Source organism: Penaeus japonicus, unplaced genomic scaffold, assembly GCF_977035675.1.
Source record: "Penaeus japonicus unplaced genomic scaffold, GWHDUDI00000001_assembly GWHDUDI00000022, whole genome shotgun sequence".
Taxonomy (NCBI): Eukaryota; Metazoa; Arthropoda; class Malacostraca; order Decapoda; family Penaeidae; genus Penaeus; species Penaeus japonicus.
Window position 1 is genome coordinate 4,469,024 of NW_028234424.1, and position 9,985 is coordinate 4,479,008.

The window sequence follows — 9,985 nt, forward strand, 5'->3', positions numbered from 1 at the left end:
TGTAAAACACACACAATGACTAAAAATATGGCTAGTATAATAATGGGTGAATGAAGGAAAGCACAAGAAAACCTGGTGTGCCTTCCAGGTTTCAATGCTGCCTGTTTTGAGGTCCAAACTCAAAAATGGATGCCCCTTATCCCATGGGTTAATATATTTTGAGTCTACATATTTACGTCAATAAAGAGATTGACAAATTATTAAACAGACAAAATTGTTAAGCATTCTAATATTCTTTTCCTGTAAATGATATGGGACTTAAAAAAGGATAATAATAAACAAAGTCTGTTGCAAATAATATTAATAAAAATATCAGAATACACAATGCTACAAAACTTTCATTAAATAATATAAAATATCAATAAAAATGACAGGTGTAAAATGAAGGTGCGATGTGTCTTTCAATGATGAGAATCAGGTAAACACTCATTATTGTCGGTCAACATATATGAAGTGGACATGTTACAGATGAAGTGATGAAATGTGATCCGTGAAAAAAAATCTTTAGGGTACGTACAAAAGATTGTGTGTGAAGACATGAGATATAAGAATATACAGTCCCCTCCACTTCGAAATCCATCAATAAGTGTAACCACCTTGTGAACTACCAGTTTGACACCTGCATCCAAGATATATACCAATATGAGTAGGATACAGCAGACAAAAATGGAGCTTCACACATTTGCAATTAACCCTCTCTGGACGGGTGGTACAGTACTGTACCGCGCATTCAAAAGCCCAGTGGCCGGGCGGCACAGTATTGTGCCAGCCATTTAATTGATTTAGGCCTAATAATTCGAACGCCCCCGGCATTGGGACATTCAAGGCTGGAATGCCCCCGTCGTAAGTGGGTTAAGAGCAGTAAATGTTGAAGTGGGGGGAATGTCTTATCATTTAGAGCTAGTGCATGCCAAACTCAACTACAATATAATTTGGACTTAAAGAGTGCTATTCTTGTAACGAAGGTGGGTCAATGGCACAAAATATGATAACACAATCATACTTATCCTATTGTGGACACGTGGCAACACACTGATGCCATGAGCATTTTTGAATCATATGGGTGCCACTGCCATTTCGACTATTTTGCCAATTAGCACTAGGAGTGAGAAAGGGGAATGGATATAGTTGTAAAAAGTTTGCTTCTTCTTTGTTACACAATAGAAAAATTTGTGATAGTGATGTTACACTGAGCGTACAGTGTACATTCCTTTTTTATGAAGACTGAAAGACTAAACTAAAGGAATTATATGTTCAAACAATGTTAGCCATTACCAGTATCCGATATAGGCTCAAAACATGACGAAGCTCCAAGTGGAGAAGATTATAAGTACTCTAATGTATAAATGAACAGAAGTTGAGCAGGGTGAAGCATAAGTCACCCTCGTTCCACCAAACTTACCAGTGTCAATTACATCAGCTTGTCCTCAATGGGTTAATAAATATAAGAAAGGAAATCTGTTCTAATATTAATTTTGTACAATCAAAATTGGTAAACTAAGGACTAAACAACAATATGAGACTTATTGAGAATTCATTTTGCTTTCACTCTATAAGCATACAATGGCACTTGTGAAGACAATTATTTTGTACTGCTTCACACGTTATACAGGTGAATGTTGCTTGTGATAAAACAACATGGTTTAAGGCCAAAGATAGAATACATCCCATATGGTTAGTATTTAGATAATTGTATAATTATGCAGTCGCCACAAAAAGCACAATCTTGTGAGTATTTACTCTAATGGACGGAATACTTCAACAACTTTCTCTGCACCTACCTTATGCAGTGATTCTTAGCAAGAATAACTTACTGCTTAAAAAAGATATGTGCAAATACTTATTATCACATACTGTATCTAATGCATGATTGTGCTTGCAGGTTCTAGCTATTTCTATACTTGTCTTGAAACCTCAATCCATCTCAAGTTCTTCCATAATCTGATCTGTGAAGTCAGTTGGATTCTTTTTGTACTGGAAGGCAGCACCTATGGCATCCTTGAATAACTGTGAAAAGAACAGAAAGTACAAATCAAAACATCAGAAAAGATAATAAGAAAGGTAACTTGCAAGACATTCCTAATCTTCTAAACTATACATTAATATCAAATATATACAAACCTCTTCTTTTATCTTGATGAAATGACAAACAATCTGCAATAATAACAGCTGGAGAAAGAAAAAAAAATCATAATACGCTTGACCTTCAATAAACCTTTTTTAGGTAGTGCATTTTCCTGCCTTTATCTTTATTTTTTTACCTGCATCAAAATGTAAAAAGAAAAAGAAGAAGAAGAAGAAGAAGAAGAAGAAGAAGAAGAAGAAGAAGAAGAAGAAGAAGAAGAAGAAGAAGAAGAAGAAGAAGAAGAAGAAGAAGAAGAAGAAGAAGAAGAAGAAGAAGAAGAAGAAGAAGAAGAAGAAGAAGAAGAAGAAGAAGAAGAAGAAGAAGAAAGAAGAAGAAGAAGAAGAAGAAGAAGAAGAAGAAGAAGACCAAGAAGAAGAAGAAGAAGAAGAAGAAGAAGAAGAAGAAGAAGAAGAAGAAGAAGAAGAAGAAGAAGAAGAAGAAGAAGAAGAAGAAGAAGAAGAAGAAGAAGTATTGGACAGAAAACTCACCTTGACAACGTTGGTTCCATTTGATGCTGAAACATAGTACATGGGGATATTGTTCTTTTCCGGGAAAGCAAAACTCTTTCCAGCAATGTCTTCATTTTCTGGAAGTAAAGTATACCATAATCAACCTATATTGTCTTATTTCGACTGCATGTATATTTTTGTTACTTAATATTGTTAATGAGAACTCTATGACCTATGATACATGATATTATCCTAGCATACCTGCTTTCCTTTTCTTTGATCTAATGGCACTTATCCTATGTTTTTATGTAGTCTTTTTATTTCAAGCCTAATGAGATTTGCTTCCAACCCATTTTCATGACTAACTATTAATAAATCCAATGAATAACCTAGCATATCTATCAGTCCTTTCTACAGAAAGATAATAAAAACAAAGATAGAATAACATAAAATACTTATTTCTGTTCCTGTATATTTTTTCTAACAAACACTAAATCAAAACTGGCTTTCCCATACTTCATATTTCCTCTCATGTTGATCCCTAAATTGATCATTATGCAGCAGGTTCCTGTGGTATATATCCAAGTTCCATGAAACTTAAACAGTGATATCCCTTTGTAGAACTTTGGTTCATTAGTTCAATCTTCAATGCTTCTTCAAATAAAACAGATATTTACAGTCTAGCCCAAAACCCTATACATCAAGAGAGCAGATGTATAAATCTCTATTTCAGATATATCATTACAAAACTGGAAAAGAAAATTGTCTAAGAAATTATGATTTAACCTATATATACATTATTATATAATCAAAGTAAGTGGTGTGTACATGATGGTTTGATAAAAATTGCATTCAATACACAAATATACAAGAAAAACTGCACATTACAGTCAAATATATCCAAAATGAATTTAGTTATCTAAAATACTGGGAAAGGACTTACCATCTATTTTATTTACAGCACAAAAACAAGGTATCTCAGGTCTGTAGTGACGGAGTTCTTTGTACCAATTGGCTAGATTTTTATAAGTGACTTTACGAGTTCCATCAAATACCAGGATTGCAGCGTGCGCCTAATGGAGGAACCAAGTTAAATGTTATCATTCCTACAAGACAAAGAATTTCTAAACTGGAGTCACTGGATAACAATGGGAGGCCCCATTTATTGAACTTAGGTTGGTAATCCTATTACTAAGAAGCAATTCTGTGGTATTGATGTGTTTTAGGTCATCAGTCGCATCGCAAACACAGAGTTGTGAACTGATAAGATAGAGGTCATGGTTCAATGTGAAATCAATAAATAAAAGTGATATACCATGTTAATGATATACTATGATGAAAATATTTTCAATCTATATTTTCTGGAGTCCTTTCATAAGACAAAGTGACAGATAACAATGAATAAACCCCTTCACTATGAGGGGCAAGACATACATGTCATAGCATCAGTGGTCATGCCATGATTTAAAATAGCCTTGGCAAAAGATGGCAAGATGTTTATTCCATGCAAGGAGTGGTGGGAACATTGCACTTTATTTGTGCTAAGTGTATATGTATCATTAGTGGATAATGATAATGATAAACATAAATATCAACATGCTGAGGCACTTTGGGTTCTTTGGCCAGTATACCTGTGCTGGAGAGTGTCCCTACTGGGGCTGGCCCAATGCCACTGAATGAAAGCAGAGTGTATTTCATCACACCAGTAAAAAAGAACAGATGAAGACTACTATAAGCAGTGAAAGGTCTGGTACGACTGTGGTATAAGAAAATGGAGAAGGACCATATTCTACATGTGGAATGACTTTTAGTCAGTATACCTCCATGTAGCACTACCATATTCTAAAAATGGTTATCTAGCTATCATTACAGATGTTTGTTATAGACTTCAGCAAATGTGATGGCTGCTTTGAAACTTACCCAAGCTCAGATCACATTCACCCAGCCTAAAATTTACATTTTGAGTTGTTGCTCTGAGCCTAACAACACTTGGTGTGCACAAACCTCAAGACTTCTGGACAAAATTTAAAAGCTTAGTCCTCTTTGAATCTTGGCTGAAGCTTTTTAGAATCAGATTCCTTCCTTTTCCTTAACCCATTATCAGCGGATGGCATGATTTGCTGCAAAGGCAGAGTCGGTCATAGACGCGGATGGCATCATGCCAGACATGTAAAACAGCCATCCTACTGCACAGACCTTTTTTTAATACCGCGACCAATGGGTTAATAGGATTTCTTTTCTTTTCCTTTCATGTCATGGTGTATGTAAGACTGACAAAATTATCAAATTAATACTGTATTGCAACTAGTGCTAATGTATGGTGAAAAGTGTTACTGGCAGGACAGAAGGGTGTGTGGACTTGGTCACTGGTTAATGAAAATTCATAATTGTAGTGACAAACCCTTTTTTCTAAAATATCCATACTGAATTTATGACAAAATGTTTACTTCTCATAATGGCAAGTCCTTTAGGATCAGAATTATTTGAGGACAGAATTTATTACATAAAACTTCATGCTGTCACAGCATGATTCTCTGGTAGTTCCTTATTTCATTTAATTTGATTGAAATAATCCTTTTATCTAAGATTGCAGTTACATAAAAAATATGTGTCAGAGGGTAGGCCACATATCACATGGATGCATTAACTCATGACTACCACATCATAGTTTCTCAGGCATAGGGTTACAAACCAAATGATCGATGCTAGGGGAACCTCCTGTAATTACTTTGGTGAATTGAGTACCAGTATATTACACACAAAATTGAACAATCACTTTTTAATCTCATATTATAGAGATAGATAAATAGATATATATATATATATAAAAAAATGGAACTATATAAACCTGATGATAGTACGATGCATGCATTGTCTGAAATCTTTCCTGTCCTGCTGTGTCCCAGAAATCTGGAAAATTGAGAAATTTTATTTAGCATATTGGTGACAAAAAAAGAGGTTAAAGTATTCAAGCAAAACCCCCAAAAAATATTGGTGCATAAGAATAAAGCAAATATCAATCATCTTAACTAATAGTATATATATATATATATATATATATATATATATATATATATATATATATATATATATATATATAATATATATATATATATATATATATATATATATATATATATATATATATATATATATATATATATACATATATATATAAAGAAAAGATGAAGGTGACATCCTTTAACCCACTGCGTATGGGTGTCAAGACATACATGATGCAGGAACTCTGGCATGAAGTCAGGCATCATGACATACATGATGCTCAGTGATTTTGGATTGCTGTGCTATTTTATTGTGCAATGAGTAATGAGTGATGAAGACAATTGTAGTCAAAGTTACTATAATTGCTATAGTATTAACCCATTGCGTACGGGTGTCATGACATACATCACTTAGGAGCTTTGGCCTGACGACGGGCGTCATGACGTACACGACGTTCGGGGATTTTGGATCACTGTGCTATTTTATTTTGCTATGAAAAAGGAATGAGTGATGATGGCTACTGCAGTCCTAATTACTATAATTACCGTAATATCGTGCAAGCTTAACATCCAAAACCTAGATGGCACCACTTTTTTCTAGCCCCAGCAGGTGAGAGAGCCTTGAATGGCACCCATCCACGGTCTCTAGCATGCACTGTCTCTATAGAGCGATGGCACACACTAAGTTGATGAACCCTTGCTCTAAAGTACCGCCGATGAAGGATGTGCAGGCAGAACGAGAAGAGGAAGGTGACTCAATCCATACCCAGTGTCTAAAATGTGCTCCTGTGCCAATATGGATGTCTTTCACTGTGGCACTCACAGTCACAAGCACAGGTTTCATTCCTCTTCCCTACCTCTTCTTGTTATCTTTATTGTAGGTGGTTATATGTTTCGTATTCGTTCATGACAGCACAAAAATACGAAAAAATAAAGTTGCCTTTTGTCCTCCCATAAAACAGCAATACTTCTATCACATTGAGTATAAAGAAAATAATGAGCTAATATGGATAACATACTACAATTTTAGTCAACTGCAGCACTAATAGAGCCGTCATACGGCACATACAAGTCTCTAAACTCAATAAAACACAAAAAAAAATAAAACACAAAAACCGCTCTAGTTTTACAATGAATGACTGAAAGAGATTTGGATGCTTCAAATTATATTGCTTCAAGTTGTCTCTCTCTAAAATAAAACCTATCCTGGAGGCTGGGCAAGCAAATTTATCTCCGTCTGCAATGGGTTAAGCAAAATGGGTTTCACCTAACATCCAAAACCTAAATGGCACCACTTTCTTCTACCACTAGCAGGAGAGAGAGCTTTGAATGGCACCCATCCATGGTCTCTGGCAAGCACTATCTTTATAGAGCAATGGCACACAGCAAGTTGCTGGCCGACCTCTTGCTCTAAAGTACCACTGGTGAAGGATGTGCAGGCAGAACAAGAAGAGGAAGGTGACTCAAACCATGCCCAGTGTCTACAATGTGCCCCTGTGCCAGTAGGGATGCCTTTTACTGTGGCACTCACAGTCATAAGCATAGGTTTCCTTCCTCTTCCCTACCTCCTCATAGTGGATGGTTATATGTTTCATATTCATTCATGACAGTACATGAATATGAAAAAATAAAGTTGTTTTTGTCCTCCCATAAAACAGCAATATTTCTATCACTCTGAATATAAAGAAAATATTGAGGTGATTTGGACCCTATACTACAATTTTAGTCAACTGCAGCACTGATAGAGCCTGTGATATGATACATTAAAGTGACAGAAAGAGAGTCAAGGTATGCTGCATGAAGCTGTCTTGCTCTTAAATAACACCCACCCTGGAGACTGGGCAAGCAAATATATCCCCTGTCTGCAATGGGTTAACCAAAGCTGACTTGGCACCACCAAATGAGACAGAAATAACATGGTTTGATTAACCCAATGATGACGGGGTGTCACACCCGTGTGACATGGCAAAGTGCCTGATGACGGGGCGACACACCAGTGTGATGTCCCTGAGGTGATATCACTTAGGTCTGGCGTAGGGGGATCCCAGTTCTCGCCAGGCCCGTTGGCAATTGTTAAGTGGAAGAGATACTAAAGCTACTCACTGAATCCTTTTCATTTACTTATGAAATATGAGAGTATATTGTAATAATTTTCCTACCCTTTAACCCATTCCCATCAGTTGATGTCCTATCATGGGGTCGAAAATATCCCTGGACCTGGGTGACATCCTGAGACGTGCATTTTCTCACCAAGTTCTGGGAGGGGCAATGTGACATACTGAAACGTCAGCAATAGATCACTAGATTGTTCTCAAATATAATCTTTTTACATAATTTCTTAGACTCTGTTACTTTAGTTTAGGTGTTTGAATGTCATAAAATGAGATATAACGCTAAAAAAAATGATGTCACAGAAAATGTGATATTGATTACATTATGGTAATTTCTGCTACTTGATCTGTTAAATAAAAAGATCTGAGTCGAAAAGCTATTGTAAAATCAAATGTGTTTGGCCAAGAAATATGATAAAGTAAAAAATTACTAATGCAATACTACTTCTAATTTCTTGATTACCCGTGATATCACGTCAGTTCACATCACGAGGTAAATGTACATACTCATATGTGCGTTTATAATTATTCATAGTGCTTTTCTTTTCCTTTTGGTAAAAAGAAAAGAAAAAAAGTATAAAACATGTTTTCTGATGCCCCATTAAGTGATTGCTTCCACTTTCCTTTGGTATTTTCCCATAGAGGTGAAGAATATAGGCAAAGTTCAATAAAATAAAACTAAAAAGGCATTACTGTAATATGTTTTTCAACTAAAATAACACCTCAGAACAATATTTTTATGTGCCTTTACATTGTAGACGCATTCATGAAAAAGCGTAAGATTAAGGCAGGTGAAAAATACTCCGAGAGGATCAGCACAACCCCGCACAGTGAGAAAACACCCCAGCACGAAGCAGCATGTGCTTGTTATCTTCCCGGCGTGAACAAGAGTTGGGGAAAGTACATCCCCTCATGAATGGGTTAAATAATCATGTGATGTTCAATCACTCTAAATGTGTATTTTGTCATTACGTGGGGATGCATCATTGCAAAGTCGTAATATTTAGTGAGAACTTCAACAATCACGTTTACTTCCTATGAAATTCCAATCTCGATGGTCATAAGTATTTGTAATTAACCCATTGCTGACGGGGATAGATTCGCTTGCCCAGTCTCCAGGATAGGTTTTATTTTATAGCGAGGCAGATTGAAGCAACATAATTCAAATCTTCCCATTCTCTTTCAGTTATATTGTGAAACTGGAGCCATTTTTGTGTTTTATTTTTTGTGTGTTTTATTGAGTGTAGACTCTTATGTGCCATATGACAGGCTCTATCAATGATGCAGTTGACTAAAATCTTAGTGTATGATACATATTAGCTCATTTTCTTTATACAGAGTGTGATAGAAGTATTTCTATTTTATGGGAGAACAAAGGGCAACTTTATGTTTACATATTTTTCCGCTGTCATGAACAAATAAGAAAAATATAACCACATACAATGAAGATAACATGAAGAGTTAGGGAAGAGGAAGGAAACCTGTGCTTGTGACTGAGTGCCACAGCGAAAGGCATCGATATTGGCATAGGAGCACATCTTAGACACTGGGTATGGATTGAGTCCCCTTCCTCTTCTTGTTCTGGCTGCACATCCTTCACCAGTGGTACTTTAGAACAAAGAGGTCGTTAACTTGCTGTGTGCCATCACTCTATAAAGATAGTGCTTGCTAGAGACTGTGGATGGATGCCATTCAAGGCTCTCTCTCCTGTTGTGCAAGAAAAAAATGGTGCCATCTAGGTTTTGGACGTTAAGTTAACTTAACCCACTGCGGACGGGTGTCATGACATACATGATGTAGGAGCTTTGGCCTGACGACGGGCGTCATGACGTATATGACGTTTGGGGATTTTGGATCACTGTGCTATTTTATTTTGTTATGAAAAAGGAATGAGTGATGATGGCTACTGCATGTAATATCGTGCTAGCTCAATGTCCAAAACCTAGATGGCACCACTTTTTCCTAGCACTAACAGGAGAGAGAGCCTTGAATGGCACCCATCCACAGTCTCTAGCAAGCACCATCTTTATAGAGCGATGGCATACACTAAGTTGATGAACTTTTGCTCAAAAGTACCGCGGATGAAGGTTGTGCAGGCAGAACGGGAAGAGGAAGATGACTCAATCCATACCCAGTGTCTAAAATGTACTCCTGTGCCAATATGGATGCCTTTCACTGTGGCACTCACAGTCACAAGCACAGGTTTCATTCCTCTTCCCTACCTCTTCTTGTTATCTTTATTGTAGGTGGTTATGTTTCGTATTCGTTCATGACAGCACAAAAATACAAAAAAATAAA

General features: G+C 36.4%; 1 protein-coding gene across 1 annotated transcript in view; it reads right to left on the bottom strand.

Annotated features, from left to right (window-relative positions):
- Positions 1–284: 284 nt before the first annotated feature.
- Positions 285–9,985, bottom strand: part of LOC122263952 (rab-like protein 2A) — a 107,339-nt gene continuing 97,638 nt past the window's right edge. Inside the window, exons 4-7 of the mRNA XM_086549335.1 lie at positions 5,423–5,484; positions 3,518–3,647; positions 2,614–2,711; positions 285–2,007 (exon numbers count right to left, since the gene is read on the bottom strand). Of these exons, the coding sequence (XP_086405461.1) occupies positions 1,915–2,007; positions 2,614–2,711; positions 3,518–3,647; positions 5,423–5,484 (383 nt within the window). The 3' untranslated portion in view covers positions 285–1,914. The remainder of the gene's footprint in view (positions 2,008–2,613; positions 2,712–3,517; positions 3,648–5,422; positions 5,485–9,985) is intronic.